This window comes from Lynx rufus, unplaced genomic scaffold, assembly GCF_022079265.1.
Source record: "Lynx rufus isolate CCGP_SWC_20201006 ecotype Redwood Valley unplaced genomic scaffold, mLynRuf1.p SCAF_8, whole genome shotgun sequence".
Lineage (NCBI taxonomy): Eukaryota > Metazoa > Chordata > Mammalia > Carnivora > Felidae > Lynx > Lynx rufus.
The window spans coordinates 21,943,590-21,965,476 of record NW_025814896.1 but is presented as its reverse complement, the minus strand read 5'-3'; the positions used below and the strand labels follow the sequence as shown (position 1 = coordinate 21,965,476).

At 42.6% G+C, this 21,887-nt stretch overlaps 1 protein-coding gene across 1 annotated transcript in view; it reads left to right on the top strand.

Moving 5' to 3' along the window:
- Window positions 1–7,040: 7,040 nt before the first annotated feature.
- CTNNBL1 (catenin beta like 1) overlaps window positions 7,041–21,887 on the top strand; it is a 163,392-nt gene continuing 148,545 nt past the window's right edge. Inside the window, exon 1 of the mRNA XM_047067834.1 lies at window positions 7,041–7,172. Within this exon, the coding sequence (XP_046923790.1) occupies window positions 7,143–7,172 (30 nt within the window). The 5' untranslated portion in view covers window positions 7,041–7,142. The remainder of the gene's footprint in view (window positions 7,173–21,887) is intronic.

Sequence of the window (21,887 nt, the reverse complement as noted above, 5' to 3'; positions counted from 1 at the left end):
ATGGCATTATTTCCGCAGGATACTAACAGGTGTTATGTGAAAAATGCCTTCTGTGTTCACATGGGCTTGGAAACCATTGGGTGGAACAAGGTTAAACAGGTTTCCCCCTGCGAGACTGCTGGGAGCTTTCACTGTATTGTGGTGCCTTGCGATCCTCTCTGGGAAGGTGTAAATTTAGCAGCTGCCCCTCTAGCCGATCTGGGGTGCAGGGCCATTCTCTGCCTTATTGATGTCTGCTGGCAAAGGTTCATGGAGTCTAATGGAGACTAATCAAACGCTCAGTTTATCAATAGGTCACAGTGGCTGCCAACGATGGGGATGTCACTCTTCGGTACCTAAGCTGCTTTGATCTCGTGTATCTATTGCTCCCTGCCAAAGTACCTAAAAGCTGAGGAGTTTAAAATACCAAAGCCTTTATTATCTCACTGTTTCTGTGGATTAGGAGGTTAGGAACATTCTAGATAGGGGCTTCTGTCTCCCATGTCTCATGAGGTGGCAGTGAAGATGTCCTCTGGGGATGCAGTCATCTGAAAGCTTAACCCGAATTGGAGACTTCACTTGTAAGTTAGACCCAATGAATCTTTCTTCCTGGTGTTCATGCCCCGTGTAGTCCCTTCCCACAACGAAAAGTTTGGCCTGTGCACCCTATAGAATATTGCAGAAATGATGGACTGTGGCTTCTGAGGTCACAAAAGACGCTCTGGCTTCCCCCCGGTCTTGGTCTTTCTTGGATCACTTGCTCTTGGGGAAGCCAGCCACCATGTTACGAGAGCGGCCAGATAGAGAGGTCCATGTGGCAGGGAGTGAGGTCTCTGGCCAAGAACCAGCACCAACCTTTGTGCAAGCTATCTTGGAAGTGACTGGCATCTTGACTACAATCTCAGGAGAGATCTTTATCCAGAAATACCCTGCTAAGCTGCTTCCAAATACCTGATCCACAGAAACTGTGTGAAATAATAAATGTTCGTTGTCATTTTAAGCCACTATGTTTTGGGATAACTTGTTACGCTGCAACTGATAACTAATACACATCCTTAGTGCTAGGTCTGGGTAATAAACAGCTGCTTCAGCTCCACTGGTTAAGGGGATCGCTTATTTCCCAAGCCAGACGTGGTCTTAACCAGTGCCCTTTCACTGACCCCAAAGAGTTATTGCATCAATAATTCTCTCCATCTCTTATTATGAAAGCATCTCTGGATGGTCTGACTCATGAGGATCATTGGTGTGGGGCACTGATGGGGGGGGGGCTCAGAATTAGGGGTTTATGAAACTCATCACATTCTTATGAGCCATTGTGAGTGCTGGCTTTCGTAGCTTTTCCAATTGTACATATTTGGCTGCAGAATCCTTTCTTTGTGCAATGGACATAGTTGGTCTGTACCCGCATCCTTTCTTCCTTCTCGCTTATTCCTAAGAGAAAGCCTTAGAAAAAGATGATCTCTCTTATTTTTCATGATGTTATTGTGCCTAAGACTGCTGCTGCCATCCTGTTGGCAGGAGAATAATAAAATGAGCTCCAATGTATCCATCACCCACCCAGCTTCTATAATTATCAGCTTACCAGTAACCCTCTCATCTCTGCTCCATCCACACCCATGCTGGCCCCCACCTTGGATTATTTTGAAGCAAATTCTAGTTAATCATATTATTTCATATATAGATTTTAGCCTGGATCTTTAAAAGACTAGGACTCTTTCAACAACATAATCCAATTTTATCATCACACCTCAAAAAACCCTGAAATAATTCCTTTTCATTGCATATCCATGACTATTGAGTTCTTACTTGGCTTACAGTATATGGAAGGATATAAATTCTTGTGTCTAATCGAGACCAAGATCTGCTGGGAGAGATAATTACTCTTTAGCATTCAGTAATCATGTGTCTGGATCATAAGTGTCAGTACCATTTGAAAGGTTAACTGAGCCCAAATCCCTCCTGTGAAATGCATAGTCAGACAAGCTTGGTTTGGAGTATTGCCAGTTAATAACTCTATCACTGTGGGCAAGCAACTAAACTCTCTACGTTTCCGTTTCTAAAACTATTTAACAATAGTAGAGTGGAAAGGATCCAGGGACCTGGATTTGGGGAATGAGAGGCAGAGAGAACAGGGATTTCTCCTGAACCCCAGCAAGTGTATTCAGCTCCCCAGAAAGCACAACCCCCTTTCCACCGCCTACCCTGTAACTCTTTCCCACTCATTCAGTGCCTAAATAGAGGAGTCAGGCACTGTTATATGTTTCCAATCAGCCCACAATTGCATGGTAGGAGCTCCATATTGGTGATAAATATACTTTATGAGTGTTTTTTGAGGATATTTTCTTAAAGGCTGTTCCAATAAATAATTTACTGAGGCAATGAAATGGAGGAAGCGATTCTGATTACTTCTTGGAATACCTAAAGCTTGAAGTTTAAGGAAGCTAGGCAGCCCACAGCTATTTAAAAACTTTCTGGAAGGGATCATTCTTCCAAGTTAAATTTTTTAAAAAGATTACAGCTCAGCAGCTGGTCTCTTGGGTGGTGCCCTTCCCCCACCCGTCTCTGTGGATGCCACTCTGAAATCACCATCATCATCACCACCACCACATGCTTTTGGACTGCTTGGTGCATAGCCCATAGCCCCTTTTGTTTTTTTCTAAGGTATACTTGACATAACATTACATTAGTTTCAAGGATACTACGTAATGATTTTATATTTGTATATATTGCAAAATGATCACCACATTAAGATTAAGTATAGTTGACAGCCGTCATCATACATAGTTATAACATTTTTTTTTTCTTGTGATGAAAACTTTCAAGATCCACTCTCCTGGTTATTTGCAAATATGCAGTACAGTATTAACAACAGTCACCATGCTATATGTTACATCCCCACGACATTCGTTTTATAACCAGAAATTATAAACCTGGAAGAGGTCACTCTTTATCCATTTCTCTGACCCCCCCCCACTCCCCCACTTCAGGCAACTACCAATCTGTTCTCTATATCCATGAGCCTATTTTGTTGTTGTCTTTTGTTTTGTTTTTTAGATTCCACATATAAGTGACATCATATTTATCTTTTTCTGTTTGACTGATTTCACATAGTTCTTCTGAACTTCCATTTTACATCTTGAAAATTGGGAGACCGTAGCATTAGGATTGGGGGGGTAGAGATTTGAAGGTATTTGTTAGTATTGTTTCTGGGAATGAGTCAATCTGTGGGTTGATTGGCTCATTTATTAAACCAACCACTAGTTAGCGAGTGCCAATTAAACGCTAGGAATTGTGTAAGGTTCTGACGTTATTGTGGTGAATAATATAGTAATCTCTGGCCTTCTGGAACTTAGAATATGGAAGAGAAAACAGACTCCAAATGAAGGAAAAGCAAATAAGTATAGAAACACCAATCAGAAGTGTCCTGAAGATAATGGCGAGGAAGGCTGATAGAGAATCTGAGTGACTGTCTTAGATCTCGTAAGTCAGAGGAGACTCCTCTGATGCAGTGACATTAAGCTGAGACCTGAAGGGTGAGTCTCCCAAGCCCCATCCCCTGGAGATTCCCAAGAAACTATTAATGGACCTTCACATCAAGATAAAGGATGCCCAGTTAAATTTTAATTTCAGAGAAGCAACAAAAACTTTTTAGTATGTTGCTAAATATTGCATGGAACATATTCATACTAAAAAATTTCATTGTTTAGCTGAAATGCAAATTTAACTGAGTGTCTTATATTTGTATGCACTAAATTTGGCAACCTTATCCAAGATCTTCCCCAGACACCCTCTCCTGACTTACTTCCCATTTTTTCCCTCCGTACATCCTATGCTTTGTCTATAAGAAATGTTTCAACTTCTATGTCTTTGCTCATGCTGCCTCCTCTGCCTGGGTCACCAGTCTCCCATCATATCTTCTTGGTTAACTCCTCTCATCCTTTAAACCCCAATCTAAATGGCACCTTCTCTGGGAAACCCATTGCAGTGTGTTCACCAAATCTGGTTCTCATAGGGTTTTGCCTTATGACTCTATGTTTTTTTTTTGTTTGTTTGTTTGTTTTTTTTTTAATTTTTTTTTCAACGTTTTATTTTATTTTTGGGACAGAGAGAGACAGAGCATGAACGGGGGAGGGGCAGAGAGAGAGGGAGACACAGAATCGGAAACAGGCTCCAGGCTCTGAGCCATCAGCCCAGAGCCAGATGCGGGGCTCGAACTCACGGACAGCGAGATCGTGACCTGGCTGAAGTCGGACGCTTAACCGACTGCGCCACCCAGGCGCCCCATGACTCTATGTTTTAAGACCGGGTCTCCAAAAACACACAGACAAGATGGGATGTCTGCAAAAGAAAGGGTATAGGAATGATCTCATTTTTCCTGCCTCTCTGCCCCTCCAATTCCCATTTAACTCCACATAATATTAACACCAAACATTGATGGAGTACTTTTCTGTGCCAGGCACCTGCTAAGTGCTCTTTGCATGCAGCATCTTATGTAAATTCCCCATAATCTTACAAGGTAAATTCGACTGAATCTCCACTTTGCAGGCAAGGGGATCAGGCACATAGAGGTGAAGTCAGCTGGCTGACGATGTTTCCACAGCTGTGAAATGAGGATCATAATGTTATATTCCTCATTAGGTTTTCTCCAATTAGCATGTGGGTTCCAAGAGGGCAGGAACTCTTTTTCGTACAAACTTCTATATCCTCAGAGCCTGGAATTGTGTTGGGCATTGAGTAGGCACTCAGCAAATACTTGATGAATGAACAAATGAGTCACCTTACAGAGGAAGAGAGCACAATTTAGAGAGAGAAAGTAACTCACAGGCAGAGCACACAGGTAGATGTGGTGGAACTTTGAGGAGAACCACAATCAGTGGTGTGTCGGTGAATGTGTAACAACCAGCTCTCTGAAACATCAGTAACCCTGTAGCATTTGTTTGTAGCATTTGTTGATTTCCATGGTGTAAATACTCCCACTGTGACCAATCTCAAGCAACCAACCTGATATCAATCAACTCAAAAATTTCCTGACAATTTAACTATAGGCTCTTGTTGTCCTGTTTATATGAGCTGACTCCAGCACACCAAATGCTGGGACATAATTCCAAAGGGTACACAGTTCCAAAGGGTACATTCCACCATTACTCACCTTCCCTCCTTGAATAAGGCCAAGTCCATACAGCTAAGTGGAGGGAGGCGGGGAGAGACACCTAAATAATTCAGTTCAAAGCAGGTTGCATAGGTGATTCTTAAAAAACAAAAGCACACACACAAAAACCTAATCACAAAACTTTCCTGCTTAAAGCTTTTCAATTGATTCTAATGCTCTTAGCGTAAAACTCAGTCTCCTTACCATGGCCCACGAAACCTCCTCCTGTGTCAGGCACTGTATGAGGCTTTTTGTACAAGGGTATAATGGTGAACACGACAGACACAATTCCTGCTCTCATGGAGCCTGTGTCCAGCAAATAAGGCTGCCAATAAATAAGCAATCAACCATTAAGTAGAAAATTACAGATGGAGATATATGTGCCATACAGGAGGTGCTAGAAAACAGAATAATGAGGAATGAGAAGGGACTGCCTCCTTGGACTGGACGTGAGTTGAGGAAGGCTACTCTAAGAAAGTGCTCTTTGAGACCTGAAGGATGAGGAAGATTTGGATGAGGTATGGGGCTGGTGGCCAGGCAGAAGAGGAGACGATTTGGAGCTCTGAAAAGTTACATTAAAATAACTTTTGTATAATTGGAGACAAGCAGAGATGGGATGGGGAGGATGGTTAAGAATATTGCTGTGGTCTGAATGTTTGTATCCCACCCAAATCCATAAATTGAAATCCTAACCTTTGAGGTGAGGTGACGGTATTAGGAAGTGAGGATTTCAGGAGGTGATTAGATCACAAGGGTGGAGCCTTCATGCACGAGATTAGTGCTTTTATAAAAGAGGCGGGAGAAAGCTTCCTCACCCCTTTCCTCCATGTGAGGACATAATGAGAAAGCACCGTCTATGAACCACATTGTAGCCTCACCAGACAACGAATCTGTTGGTTTATTGATCTTGGATTTCCCAGCCCCAGAACTGTGAAGAAATAAATTTCTGTTGTTTGTAAGCCACCCAGTGTATGCTATTTTTCTCACAGCAGCCTGAATGGACTAAGACAAATACCACGGATGTGAAGATCAGGGGCTAAATGGCTAAGAAGTCTAAGAGGGAAGTTTAACACCCTTTGAAGATAGAGCCTTATTTAAATCCCAGGAGCTCAGATGCACTCTTTGAAGATTCTCTTCCAATCATGGCCATGTTCCTCCCACAGAAAACCTTTCTACATCTCTCAGGTAGAAACAAGGTCATCCAGTTCCCAGAAAACCTTGCATAGATGAAGAAGAAGCCCGGAGAGGGAGATGTGATCACCAACAGTTTCTTTGTCAGTAATAGTTGGAGGCATTGGGCAATACACTTTGAGCCAGCACTGTCCTAAAAAATACAAAGGGAGCCAAAAAAAGAGCCACGTAGGTAATTTACATTTTCTACTAACCACGGTTAAGAAGTGAAAAGAAACGGGTAAATTAATTTTATATTTTATTTGACCCAATATATTCAAAATATAATTTCAACATGTAACCAATATGTCTTAGAAATCCAGTGTGTATTTTATTTACATTTATGGCACATTTCAATTCAGACTAGTGTATTTCAAGCCCTCGGTAGCCACATGTGGTTAGCGGGTATAGAACTGGATAGTGCAGTTCTATGCCTCAGTTTCCTTATCTGTGAAACGGGGATAAAATTGGCTAGGTCACTGGAAGGAGAGCACCTGTGAAACACTCAGCACTCCGCCCTGCACATAGGCGGCGCCCAATAAATCTTGGCTCCTTTCCGTCTTTTCCCTCACCGCCCCGCCCCTTCAAGTCTCCGCCTCCTTTCCCCGCCCCCTCCAGGCTCCGGGCGGAAGCGGTACCGTCGCAAACGCAGCGCGCTTTACGGTGGCGTTGCCTTTTCCCGCAGTGTGGCCAGGTTGCGTGCCACAAGAACTTTCAGCTCATTGGCTCTGCGACCCGCTCTCGGCGCTTTACGGCAGTGTGGCTGGAGCCCCTGCGGAGGGGGCCGCGTTTTGGGCGTGAGTGGAGGGAACCCGAGTAGCAGGTGTTGGCGGGGCCTGAAACCATGGACGTGGGCGAACTTCTGAGCTACCAGGTATGTGGGACGAGGAGGGCCGGCGGGCCGTCCCCTCACCCGGGAAGCGGTCGCGTGGTCGGGGAACCAGAGCCCCTTTATCTCACCTCCTCTCACCTCTGTCCCCGGCCCGAGTCCCCTCACTTCTCATGCCACCGGCTACTCTTTTCACTTTACTCCCCCGAGACTTTCCTGGGCGCTTTCAGTTCATTCCTTCTTAGAGCCCAGGCCCCTCCCTCTCAACTCCAGTTTGGGCCTCTTCTCACCCTCCCCTGCTCCGGGGCCTGGCTCCCTTCAACTCTTCTGAAGGCCCCGGACCATCTTCACAACCATCTTCCTTCAACTCTCTCTTGTCCCCCGTCTTTGAGTTGTTGTTGGTGGTGGGAGGGCCCTGGTCTTTCCTGCGTTTGAGCCCCGGCTTCTCCACTGACTGGCCCTGTGGGTTTTGGACAAGTCGCTTTGCCCTCTTGGAGCGTTAGTTTTTGTATATATAAAACGGAGACAGTAATAACTTCCTAGTAGGGTTGTTTGAGGACTATATTAACTATTGGGTGTGAAAGCTGGTTTTAAAGTGTAAAAGCTGTACCTGTGTTAACTGCTGTTGTTGGGAGATGTTTGGAATTCTAGCATGGGATGGGACTCTAGGGATCTTGTTTTCCCTGCTCAGGCGACTTAGTGGGAGACGGTGGCCCAGAGGGCAGAAAGGACTTACCCAGAGTCACTCAACACGTAAGAGCTGGTATTAGAGCTAAGGTCTCCAGGCTCCCGGTTCAAAGGTTTCCCCCTCTTTGACTTTCTAAAGAGGTCCCGTGTAGTTGTTCATATGGCTATTAAACACTTGAAACGGAGCTAGTATGAATTGAAAAGTACTCTAGGTGTAAAGTCACACTGAATTTTTAAAAATTTTTTTTTCAACGTTTATTTATTTTTGGGACAGAGAGAGACAGAGCATGAACGGGGGAGGGGCAGAGAGAGAGGGAGACACAGAATCGGAAACAGGCTCCAGGCTCTGAGCCATCAGCCCAGAGCCTGACGCGGGGCTCGAACTCCCGGACCGCGAGATCGTGACCTGGCTGAAGTCGGACGCTTAACCGACTGCGCCACCCAGGCGCCCCTCTGTTGATTTTTTTAATGTAGCTACTAGCCTTTTAAAATTAAAATTTACATATATAACTGGTCTTTATTCCCATCGGACAGCTCTGTAGTAGAGAACAGGTGATTAAGAGCCATGAGTCTGGAGCCGCATGTCTCTTGGAGCCTGTTTTGCTACTAACTGGCTGCTGTAACCTTGAACAAAATACTTAATCTCTCTATGCCTTGTTTTCCTTATTTGTAAATGGGGGCAAAGATGGTACCTACCACATAAGCCTGTTGCAAAGTGCTTAGGCCAATGCTTGTCAAAGTGTGAAGGTTCAGTAAATGTTAGCCATCATATTCACGCCACTCCCTCAGCCAATATACAAAGAATGGGCCTTGAATACTGTAGACATCGTAGAAAAGAGCTCATAAGCAATGGGAGATAAATAGCCAAGAGATTTATCTCTTTAAGACAGTTATTGAACCAGAAAGAAGAAAGGAAATGGGAGGGTTGTCTGTTTGAGAGTTGTAGAATGGCTAGTCCATTGACTCAGAATATTAAAGCTAGAAGAGGTTCATTCATTTGCTCAAGAAACATGTATTGAATGCCTACTGTATAATGCACCAAATCCTCTGACTATAAGGCATTAAAGGAAACAGACAAGGTTCTTGCTTTTGTGGAGCCTGTAGTCTGGTAGGGAAGTAGCAAGATAATGGGTCAATAAACATTCAGATTGTGATAGGTGCTTTGAAGGGTAAGCAGGGTATGTGGTAGAACTGTGCTGTTTGGTGTGGTCATCTGTCATGGGGCACCTGTGACTACTGAACACTTGAAATGTGTTGGAATTGAGATCTGTATGTGTAAAGTTGGAATTGAGATCTGCTGTATATGTAAAGTACACACTGGATTTCCAATATTTAGTATGAAAAAATTAATATATATTAATACTTTTTATATTGATTCCATATTGAGATATAATACTTTAGATATATAGGCTTAAAGAAAATATATTATTAAAATTAATGTTACCTTTTGAAAACTTTTTAAAAATTTTTTTTTTTTTCAACGTTTATTTATTTTTGGGACAGAGAGAGACAGAGCATGAATGGGGGAGGGGCAGAGAGAGAGGGAGACACAGGACCGGAAACAGGCTCCAGGCTCTGAGCCATCAGCCCAGAGCCCGACGCGGGGCTCGAACTCACGGACCGCGAGATCGTGACCTGGCTGAAGTCGGACGCTTAACCGACTGCGCCACCCAGGCGCCCCCCTTTTGAAAACTTTTTAAATGTGACTACTAGAAAATTTAAAGTTATATATGTGGCTCATTTGTGGCTTTCAGTATATTTTTATTAGACAGTGCTGCTAAAGAAAATAGCCCCTGGCAGTAGGAGACAGGACCGGTTACCTTTGGTAATATGGTCTGGGAAGGACCTTGAGGAATGGATGTTAAAAGGACTGAAGGTTGAGAGGGAGCCAATCATGGAAAAGGACAGAATGATCAAGGCAGAAGGAAGGGCAGGTATGGGGACTATAAGGTAGAAGCTGGTGTTGCCTGTTAGAAGACCAGGAAGAGGACCGATGTAGCTGGAACATGGGTGAACAGGAGAATGGCAGGTGATGGATAAGAGATGTAGGCAGACGACAGACTATGTAGGCCTTCCTATAGGCCATGACAAGGAGTTGGAATTTTATTTGGAGACATGTTATAAATAACCTAATGCACCCCACTTGTTTACATATAGAAAGCGAACCCCATTCTGGTAAAGCACTTCCCTGAGGTTGTGGGCTAAGGGGGTGGCAGAGTTGAAACCAGAATCCTGATCTTATTTTCAACCCTGTTCGTTCCCCACATGCACTATTCATGCGTGCCGTTTACTTTCTGTAAGATTCATGTGCATTCCTCCTGTTCCTAAAAGATGGTACAGTCTGGAATCTAGTCCATAATCAATCAAATGCACCCATCCTCTTGTGGCAATGCGTGAGGATCATTTGAATTAATGGATGCAAAAGCTCTTCAAAAACAGTAACATTTTATAGATATGCAAGATGCATTACTTACCTGTGTGATCTCTCAAAGTCTTTATAACAACCCTACGAAGAAGGTATTGTTTTTAACCTTGGTTGTACAGACGAGGGAACTGAGGCGCAAAAAAGCACCTACCTCATAGCTGAAGCTCTTAATGACTGTGCTGGACTGCTGCCGACTCTGTGCCTGATGCTGAACTAAAGTGCTTCCCGATGAGTTCTTACATTTAATTCTCAACATGCCTTTTGAGGGGGGTGGTATGCCTATTTTATAGAAAAGAAAACTCAAGCGAGGGAGGTCAGTTACCTGCTCAAAGACAGTCGGTAAGAAGCAAAGCCAGAACTAGAACCAAATGAATACCCAAATCTAGTTTTCCATTTTGTCTTCAGAGTTTTAAAAACTTTAAAAATTGAAGTATGGTATACACATAGAAGAATGTAGTATAGAAAAATTTAAATGCCGTTGATGATAGTTACGATTTACAAAGTGGACTCAATGTGACCACTGAAGTTTGTTTCTCAGGACATGTTGTTTGATTTGAACATCCTCACCCCTAGAGTTTGATTCAGTGCCTCCTGTGGGACCTTAGAATTTGCATTTCTTTTTTTTTTTTAATTTTTTTTAATGTTTATCTATTTTTGAGAGAGAGAACATGAGCGGAGAGAAAGAGGAAGATGCAGAATCCGAAGTAGGCTGTAGACTCTGAGCTGTCAACGCAGAGCCTGACGTGGGGCTTGAACCCATAAATCATGAGATCGTGACCTGAGCCTAAGTCAGACACCCAACTGACTGAACCACCCAGGCACCCCAGAATTTGCATTTCTAACAAGATCCCAGGTGATGCTGAAGCAGAGGGTCCAGGGATTACATTTTGAAACCGGTCCCTGGTCTAGAATGATCTACATTCCTTTTAAAATTTTTCTCAGCTGAGATTCTCCTCCCTTCTCATAGCCATTAGTTTGCAGTTTTTTGAGCTTAAGTTATACTTATTCCCTGCCATCCAAGATATGGAGAGCAAATCACTTAATCTTTCTGGGCCTCAGTTTCCTCATATGCCTAATGAAGGGATTAAGTAAGTCTCTCTGAGCTCCCTTCTAACTTTAAATTCTGTGATACTAATTATTTAGGCCAAGAGCTCTAGAGATTTCAAGGGATAAAAAAAGCTTGATGTAGGAGAATGAATCGGGGCTGAAAATCTGAGAGATTTGAGTTTTAATCCTCCCTTTATCATTACTTATCTGGGTGACTCAGGACAAGTCACTTCCCCTCTCTGTATATCATTTTTTTTTTAATCACCTGTAAAATGAAGGACTTGAGCCATAAGAATTCTGGTTGTTTCTTTTCCTGGAATTAAGAGATTAAGGTAAGCAAGGAAAATACGTAATGTCAAGAAAAATGTTTATTAAAAGTATTTTCATATTTTTGGGGTGCTTCCTGAATTTCATTTTTGGGGCAGCTTGGTGGGAAGATTCCAATTTAATGCTGTGATTGGTTCTGCTAGTAATAGAGTTAGGCAGTGAGTGCCTCAGTATATGCCTTATATCCTTGACATATGTTAACCATTTAAGAAGACAGGAGAATTACAGTGTGGACAGGAGGTGGTGGAAAAAGTCTTAAAGAGGAAGCCAGTTATGTTCCCAATATGGAAATGTACTTTTTTGATGCCTTCAGGCTTAGACATCTCATCAAGAAGTGTGCCCAGCAGTTCCTTGGCTGAGAAGTGTCTGCTGCATAGGCGTGTATATGAACTTCAGGGCATTCTCATTAATACTAATTCCACAGATGTCTGGGAAAAGTTCTTACCTTCCAAGTTTTGCAATAAAGAATTCACATTTAGTGCAGCTGGGCTCAGTGGGAATGACTTGCTTTGTGACATGAGAAGTGTGCTCTGTGAGGCAGATTGGGGTCAGGGACCCTTGGTTTTAGCAATACTGCAGATGCCCACTCCTCTTGTTAGCTATCAGTGATATCGTAGCATCTCCTTGGATTGCAGGAGCTTACAGGAATTTATAATCTTGCTCCTTTCCCCTTTAAAGTGAAAACATTTTAATGACAGTAAACTGACAGGAATAGTATTAAAAAGAAAGTGTTTGAGAGAAGGAAAAGTACCCTAATCTAACGAATATTTTTATATTCCCACAGTTCTTATATGCTGGATAGCTATAATCATTGTGTACATACTGTTTTGTATTCTATCTTTTTTTTTTTAATGTTTATTTATTTTTGAGAGAGAGGGAAAGAGAGAAGACAGAGCTCGAGAGGGGAAGGGCCAGAGAGAGAGGGAGACACAGAATCTGAAGCAGGCTCCAGGCTCCGAGCTGTCAGCACGGAGCCCGATGCGGGGCTGGAACTCATGAACTGCAAGATCATGACCTGAGCCAGATCCTGACCTGAGCCGAAGTCGGACGCTTAACCTACTGAGCCACCCAAGCGCCCCATGTATTCTATCTTTTTAACACTGCCAGAAATATTTTCTGTGTTTCTGCATAGTCTTCGTGTTATTTTTAATGTTTTCGTACCTTTTGCTAAAGCGATAGACTATTTTCCCTTAAATTGTTCCTCTGTAATTAGAAGAATTATCTGTAATTATTTTATAATTATTTGGTTTCCAGGTTTTCGTTCTTGGAGATACTCTTGCAGTGAACTTCTTTATTTGTGTGGCATTCTCCCCCTCCCACCTACCGTTAGAAATTACCATATGCCATCTCCTGTGCTAAGTATTGCATGTACAAAACTTATTAAGACATGGTCCTGGACTTTAAAGAATTCATAACCTAAGGAATGAGACAGATATTTCAACAACAAACGGTGTGAATAAAGGATTATGGGAGCATCATGGAAGGAATGATTGGATAATGCCCGGAGAAGGGGTGTATTCATGGGATGAATTTGACGTGGTCACTGAAGAAAAGGGAGATGTTGGAATCTCAGCCGCGATGAATGAATAGGAGTTCCGTGGGCAATGAAGGGGGCTGAGGAGAGTCATTCTTGACTAGGATTAGTGAGAGCAGAAGCATGGGAGTGAGATGTTCCGAGCATTGAGTCAGTGGAGGGGAGTGGCAGATGATGGTGTCCCTCGACTGCAAATACATTAAGAAACCCATAGTGCTCCTATGGAATTAATCCTTTGTCAGTTTACGGTGCTAACAGCGTGCATGTTCCGGTCCTACCACAATCTCGATACTACTAGTTGTCACAATTTGATTTTTTCTCATTAATCTAGTAAGTATAGAAAGTGTTAGTTCAGGTTTGCTGTAATAGGCATTTTTTTCCCTGTGTTTATCATTTGTGTTTCTTATCATCTGCCTCTTTCTCCACAAGGTAGTGTTGTAGTTTGTAATTGAGTTTTCCTGTTGTCGTTTTTGTTGATGGTGTGGATGTAAGAAGCATTTTGGAAGCCTGAACACCTGTGCTCATTCTGTGGCGCCCCATTTTACCTACAGTCCTGAGAATATTATCCTAATCGTGATGTTGTTTTACAGTATCGTGAAATAGGCTTTTCTTGCATGACAGTTTAGGGCTTTCACAGTTGTTTTTTGTTCGTAGCGGGACTATAAACAACAGATAAAGAGCTATTTTCATTGATATTCCCATTTCAGAGTGTTTTCTGTTTCATCTCCTGAGTGGTATTTTTCTTAAGTTCGTTTCCTCTCTTTGCAGCTTCCTCATCCTCTTTCTTCCTGGTGCATTCTCTTCATACTCACAAAACACCTACTTATGTGCCTCCTTGCACATTAGGCCGTTAACTTAGACCAGCACCTAGCAGGCTGTCTCACCTATAACTGATGCTTAAAGAATGGTTGTTTAATGATTGGGTGAGTGAACCAGGACGTACCTTCAGATATGCTCTGGTTGTTTCCCTCTTATCTCGTTTGCTTGCTGACTCGTATGTCTTTGCTTTCGTGTTAGACTTCAAGAATATTTGACTCAAATATGTTACTTCAGCTTCTGAATTGTCCTCTTGCATATCATCTCTTGCTACTCTTGCCGCAAAACCTACATTTTTAAAAGTTTTATTTTTATTTATTTTTAATTTTCAAAGTTTATTCACTTATTTTGAGGGAGACAGACACAGCGTGCAAGCAGGAGAGGGGCAGAGGGAAAGGGAAAGAGAGAGAATCTCAAGCGGGCTCCACCCTGCCCGTGCAGAGCCCAGTGTGGGGCTCAAACTCACAAAACTGTGAGATTATGACCTGAGCCGAAACCAAGAGTCAGATGCTCTACCAACTGAGCCACCCAGGTGCCCCTAAAAGTTTTATTTTGAAGTAATGTTGAATTTACAGGAAATTACAAAAATAGTATAGAGAGTTTGAGTTTCCATTTACTCCTCACCCAGCGTCTCCTAAAGTTAACATCTTCTGTAAGCATAGTACAATGATCAAAATCAGGAAATTGACATTCATATGCCAGTAACTGAATTACAGACTTAATTCAGATGTCATTAGTTTTTTCCACTAATGCCCTTTTCCTGTTCCAGGATCCTATCCAGGATCCCGCATTGCATTTAATTGTCATTTTTGTTGTCTTGTATGATCTTGACATTTTTGAAGAGTACTGGTCAGTTGTTTTCTAGAATGTCCAAAACCTACATTCTTGAAGGTTGACAATACCCTCTGCCAAAGATTTTCTTGAGCCTCATTACTCTTGATTTTTCATTGGAATTTGATTCTATAATCCTTTTCCTCATCCTAGATGAACTCATCCATTCTTCAATCTTTCATCACCTAGGTGTAGACAACTGTTAGCTCACTAGCCCTAGTCTAGTTTCATGTGTCTTTTGAACATTCTGACCAGATGTTCTGGTATCACATGATTTTCTGTATCTCTACTCTTGCCCCACCACCTACGCCTGATTTTGCATTTTAGTCAGGGGTGTCTCTGTTCAGCAGATTTTAAAGAAGCTTTGGAGATACTTCTCAAAGATGAAAGACGAGGTTCTTTTCCCCATGGATCATAAGATCTTGTGAACAAAGAGGTCTAGCTCCTTTCTCAGGAGTCAGGAGGGTATTGAGCTCTGAAAATGTTTAAGCCACACATAGCTCTTGCTCACATAGCTTGCAGTCTAAGGGGCGGGGGGCATCCCACGGATTTGAAAACAGATGATCCAGTCCACAGCGTCGTTGGCGTTATAGAAGAATGAACAAAATCGGATGGCACGGGCAGGAGCATCTCGGCTGTCGGGAAAGCTTTGCAGAGAAAGTGTTGCTTCTTCAGTCTTCTCTCTATTCCTTCCTTTCTATTTCAGCTGCCACCATTGTTGTTTAGACCATTGGGACTTTGTCAAATAAGTAGTTTCCAGTTGGTCTTACTTTTTTGTTTTTGTGGATCTTGTAGCGGCATGGTGAATGTGGGTTTATTTTCTTTATAGGCCAACAGAACTGTTTTCTCTGGTCATAGACTTCAGTCCTACCTATTTCAGCTTCCTTGGAGGTGGGTGTTATTGAGATGCCTGATTTTGGCAGTGGACTTGAAGAAGACAGCCATAACTTTCTGCAGTCTCTCACTAGGTGTCATTTAAATTGGGGGATTGCAGGACACTGGCAAGCTCAGTGAGCGGGGCATGCGACTGTTGATCTCAGGGTTGTGAGTTTGAGCCCCGTGTTGGGTGAGAGCTTACTTAAATAAGTACATAAATTGGGGGATTGATAAATTCAATTTATAAAGCTTACCCCAATGGAGAAGTTTACAAATGTAAAAATGACTACATTGGAGAATGTAGATGGCTCAGAGAAGCTTGTCAGCTCTATTGGAGAAAATAATTCAAAGCGTGTGCTCACTAAGTGTTAGTGTGGTGAATGAATGAACACTCACTTGGGGGTCAGACTGCCCATGTTTGAATCCCACCTCTGCTGTTTGCCAGCTGTGTGACCTTGGGTCAGTTATTAACCTCTTCAAGCCTCAGGTCTCCATCTTTAAAATGGAGATTTTATAATAGTGTATCTCTGCCCGCCAGTAGAAAAACAAAACAGAACAAAACTCCATTTTACATCCTTTTTAAAATACAGGATTAAATAAGAGTGGGTAGTGCTAAGTAGTGTAGTGCCTGACACATAAGTGCCCAGTAAATGTTAGCTTTTGATTTTTAATTATTGGTATAATTACAAACAACACACATGCTGTAGCAAAAGAAAAAATGTATTTTTGAATTCTGCAAAGCTGCCTCAGTATTCCCAAGGTCATTGGTCCCTTGGAGATTAAGGTTTAGAGTGCTATAAAAGGAAATGAGAACAGTTTGTCACCCACACATGCCACAGTATAGAACTGTTCTCAATAGATTAAAGCACAACCCTACTCTGCCACAGTTAGCAGTCATTGATATCAAGAATTATGTCATCAACACAGTAATTCTTTTCCCCAGGTCTCTTTAATATTGCTGAGATATCTCACTGTTCCCCTTTTCTAGTGCCAGAAATCTCATTTACAAATTACTCCTTTCTTTTTCTTTCTTTCTTTCTCTCTCCACCCCCGCAAGGTTCCTGAAGGAAGTGGTTGTTTTGGTCTGAGTCTTATATAGCATAGAGAAATTGGAGTTAGGAGAAAGTATAGCTGAGATTCTCTTACTTTCTCCGGAGTCAGCCATTTGGTTTTAGTATTTCAGCTGAATGATTCAAAGCCATTTTCTTTTCTGCAGTGTTCTAGGAGTGACTGATCTGAAAGTATGTTGGCCTAAACTTTAAAACCCCATCTCCATGGTGGGTTGGTAAATAGAAACTAGATTATCTTCATCCTGAGTTCAGTGAAAGATCTAGTGAGACTACCACAGTGCATTTTCATCTCTTAACTCGTTTTAGATTATCAGTTGCCTGTGAGCAGATTATCTACTTGGGCTCCTTAGCCTTCCTGTCAGCTCCCCAGCAATGTCCAAAGCCATTGACTGAACTGAGAAGGATTTGAAATCAAGCAGAGAGTGTTATGATGCTTCTCTCTGAATGTGTCTGACTGTATTCCAGAGGCACATATGCTTGGTTATTGAACAGTTTGTTTGGCATTATTTATGTGCTTGTTTTGTTAACACATAAACTTGAGGATTGATTACATTTTTTATTTGACCCACCTCTCTCCAGTTAAAAGCATCGGAGTTAAAATTATTTTTGGGATTTTTAATAAACGTAAACATTAACAGTACATCAGTCTTCTAGTGTATCTATCATGTTGGAATGCTATTTTCTTTGCAGCTTTGGATAAAAATAAAAGAATTGTAGCTAGAGTTTGTCCTGTTATCTTTTACTGGCCTCTTCAAACATTAATACTTCCATGGGAACAGCTAATAGCATCTCATATTAATGATAAGGGAAATCTGAGCATTTCAAGGCTATGTAATTATTGACAGAGAAGCTGAAACATGGAATGGGAACTCTGGCCAGGAGTAGCTGTTGGGCAGAGGAAGGTGGAAATGCCAGAAAATCAACAGAATGCTAACACTCAGCAAGAAAGGAGGATAAGAAACAACATCACCATTGATGAATTGGGGGTTGCCATGGGAAGAAACCCACGTTGAGGTTTCTTTTTATTTTATTTATTTTCTTATTTTTGAGAGAGAGAGAGAGCGAGAATGAGTGCAGAAGGGCGAGGGAGAGGAAGAGAGAGAATCTTAAACGAGCTCCATGCCCAGCGAGGGTTGATCTCACGGCCCATGAGATCATGACCTTGGCCAAAGAAAAGAATTGGACACTCATCCGACTGAGCCACCAGGTGCCCTTCATATCACCGTTTTAAAAAAGGAACCTCAGCCTGGGTGGCTCAGTCGGTTAAGCATCTGGCTCTTGATTTCGGCTCAGGTCATGATCTCACAGGTTGTGAGATGAAGCCCCTCATGGGGCTCTGCACTGACAGCATGGAGCCTGCTTGAGCTTCTCTCTCTCTCTCTCTCTCTCTCTCTCTCTCTCTCAGTAAATAAACATTTAAAAAAATTTAAAAGGTGGTATGAGTTATATTGAGTTGCACTAACTCCTCTTTTGTCTGGTGTCTTTGGAAAATGTGGTGTTCCTCATAAATAGATTTTCCAGATAGCAGAAACTTCTAAGTGGAGCGGGAGTGCTAGAATAAGAACTTTCTCTTTTTCCAGGTGGGGCAGGCATGGCATAGGGAGGGAAAGCGACTTGCCTCAGGATCCCACGTACTTGATTGATAAAATGGAGTTCAGAACGGTGCTTTTTCTGTATTTAAAACTTGAATTTTCATTTTGTGTGGAGTTCTTTCTAAAACATAAACATTCTTGCCATTCTCAATCGGTCAGACTGTTTTCTTAGGGTCATGATTATGAACACATGTTAATTGTGCCCAGATTTCTCTTACGGTCTTTTGAGGTGTGGGAAGTTTTTACTCCTGTGTTAAAACACTTCAGAGTGTTACAGAGAGATTTTGAGTTCTTGTGCCTATTGTTTACAGTTTTTCTTGCTTCTCTTTGGTGTCAGCTCTCACTCCTTAATGGTGTTGTTTGATAGGATAAAATAGGATAAAATCTAACCTCTGAGGCCCTTTTTGCTTTCTTTTCATGGTGTTCTGAAAAGTTGAGGTGGTTTGATGAATGAAGCGTTAGTATTCTTGGTCATCTTTGGATGAACTGTAAAATTTTAGGACTCTTAGTTACTGAAGTCTGTAACTAATACTAATCATATCAGTGTCACTTGTCTTCATTTTTCATCCAGCACTTCTTCTAGATCTCTTTGCCTACCATCTTGAAGGCTATCTCTCTTTATCTCTCTGGCTTTATCTCTCATTTCTTCTGTTCCCCTTCCCCACCCCTCCTGGGTGTGTACATCTGCTCTCTGGCTCCCAACTGCTGCTTCATCCAGAAGGACTCTGGCTGGTTGGGACTCGGGCTGCCTCATATGCTATACCCTGCCTTTACTGGACCTTTAAGACCCAGCCTTTGGCCTCAGCCCATTGGTAATCACCGTTGCTAGCCCATCTGATCCTCCTCGGAAAGGACAACTTGGGGAAGACTCTACCTGAGAGGCTTGCAGATTTTCAAGTTCTGCAACTTTGAGAGTCTGCAAGTTCATCTTAGTCTTGTCTTTGCCATTGTCTCCTGATCACTCAGCTGGAGTTGATGAAGAACAAACCAGTGTTTCTAGGGCATTGTGACACATGCTGACAGTCAGGCTGTGAGCCAGTGTAGATTTTTGAGGCTTAGTAAATTTCATTTAGATTAGTGATCCATATTGAACCTTTCTTTTCTTTTTTTTTTCTTTGAACCTTTAATTACTCAACAGATACTTATTAACTGCCTACTAAATGGAAGTTGCTATGCTAGATACTGGGAATAGAGATGCACAAGACATTTGCAGTCCCTTGGCTTTATGGAACTTATATCCAGGGAGGCAAGGCCGACAATAAACGAGAAAAACAAATGCAAATGAATAAGAACACTCACACAAGCAAACAAATACTACACACACAAAACCAAGATAATTTCAGATATGGATATGAAGAGGGGAAATGGGCTGATAGAGTGATGGGGGAGCATCAGGAGGTTCTAGAAGGCCTCTCTGAGGAGATAACATTTGAATTGAGAACTGATTGATGGGAACGATTTGGCTACATGGAGCTGTTAGAATAGCGACATAGGCCCAGGGAAAACCAGTACGAAAGCCCTAAGGTGGGAACAAGCTTGTCATGCTTGAGGAAGGTGGCTAGAGCATGGTGAACGAGAAGGAGACACGGAGATAAGGGTAGACAGAGGTCAGCTGTGGGGAAGTGGGGGAACTCTAAAATGTGTAGATTTTATTGTCAGTACAATGGGAAGCCATTAGGGGTTTTAAGCTGTGGTGTGGCACAATTTGGTTTACGTTTGAAAAGATCACTGTGTCCCCCGAATGTAAACTACATTGGAGGGGAGCAGTCTGGCCAGCTTAGATGTGCAAAGTGGGCAGAACTCACCTTTGTGCTGCAGAGGGCCATAGCTGAAGCTGTGCTCTTCCTAGGATAATGGCTTTCCCACCTAGGTGTTTTTCAGAATCTCCCAGTTCTAAACATTTAATCTGTGTTGTGGCTTAATCAAGAAGCAACGCTTTCCTCGTGCCAGGCTTGGCACAGAAAATGTGGGCATGGTGTCTTTTGTTGAGCACCCTGGCCTGGAGAGAATGAAGAAAGGAGCCCCCGTGGACCTGAGGACAATGCAGCTGACCTTCAGCACCTGGAAACTTGTAGGAAGCTTTGGAATCCATAAACTTTATGTGCTTCTGCAAAACAGTTGCAGATGGTCTGGACTGATGGTGCAATATCAGTGCTGTTTTGCCCAGATCTACTGTGGCTGTCCTCTCCATGTCTGGTTTTACATTACAGCGGGTAATTAAAGGGGCACAGCTCTTTCTGGTTGGCTTAAGGGGAAATTTCAGTTTCTGCCAGTTGTGTAAGTGACTGCAGTGAGCAGTGGCTATGAATGGCTGCTTTTTGTTTTCAGAATTAAAAAACAAAAACAAAAACAAGCCCCCCAAAACCAACCAAACTTAAAAAGAACTCTTTCTAATGAAAGGGAATAATTGCCTTTGCTTTCTCTGCTGATTCTCCAGTGGGAGTTCTGCCATCAGACTTGTCAGACTTGGTTGGCAGGGACTTTTTCTCCTGAGTTAGCACAGAGATCTGAATGGGCAGAGATAACACAAATTAGCAATGGTACAAGCATATCTGCAGAGGAACAGATTTCCTTCTGACCAAAGGTGCCGTTGGTGGGCACCACCCTAATTCGCACTGCATCTCTTACCACCGATGACAGGACTTTTCAGCAAATAAAAAGAATTGCTTAAGCACCACCTGAGCTGGGCAGTTTTTATAAGACTTTTGAGTTTCAAAGGCCCTCAGGCTGCTCAATCTGCCAATGTGAAGTCACTGAATATTATCTCCTTGGCTTCTTACTGGGGACCCTGATACCTCATTTAGCATAATGAACTTGGGGAGACAAATTGTGATCTCTCTCTCTCTCTCTCTCCCTCTCCTCCTCCCTTTTGGCCAAAGATTTCTTCTTTTATCCGCACAGAACCTACAAGGACACAGAAGGCTCAGTGGGAGAAGAAATGGTATCTGCCTTCTGGCTGACATGCCTTGTGCCAGTGGTTGCGTGCGGGTTCCATAATGAAGATTGCAAATCACTTTCCGTCTTCTTGGAGCCTATCCCATAATTAGAAGATTAAACATTTTGTTTAAATTAGTAATTTTCCCCTACCTCCTGTGTGTGCTTAAAATCATCATTAGAGCAAGATGGAGTCTGGTTGTCTGATACCGGGCCCCACGTGCTAGTTTGTGATCGTCAGCAAGAGGTTGAGGAAGTCTTACTTCAATTAGAAAAGCAGTGTTGAGGGGTGCCTGGGTGGCGCAGTCGGTTAAGCGTCCGACTTCAGCCAGGTCATGATCTCGCGGTCCGTGAGTTCGAGCCCCGCGTCAGGCTCTGGGCTGATGGCTCGGAGCCTGGAGCCTGTTTCCGATTCTGTGTCTCCCTCTCTCTCTGCCCCTCCCCTGTTCATGCTCTGTCTCTCCGTGTCCCAAAAATAAATAAAAAACGTTGAAAAAAAAAATTAAAAAAAAAAAAAGAAAAGCAGTGTTGACCATGGTTCACCTTGTATGAGGCAGAGGCACTTCTGACCATGTGAACTTTTCGATTGCTGAGTCCGGTGAGTAGAGCTTTTCTCAGGAG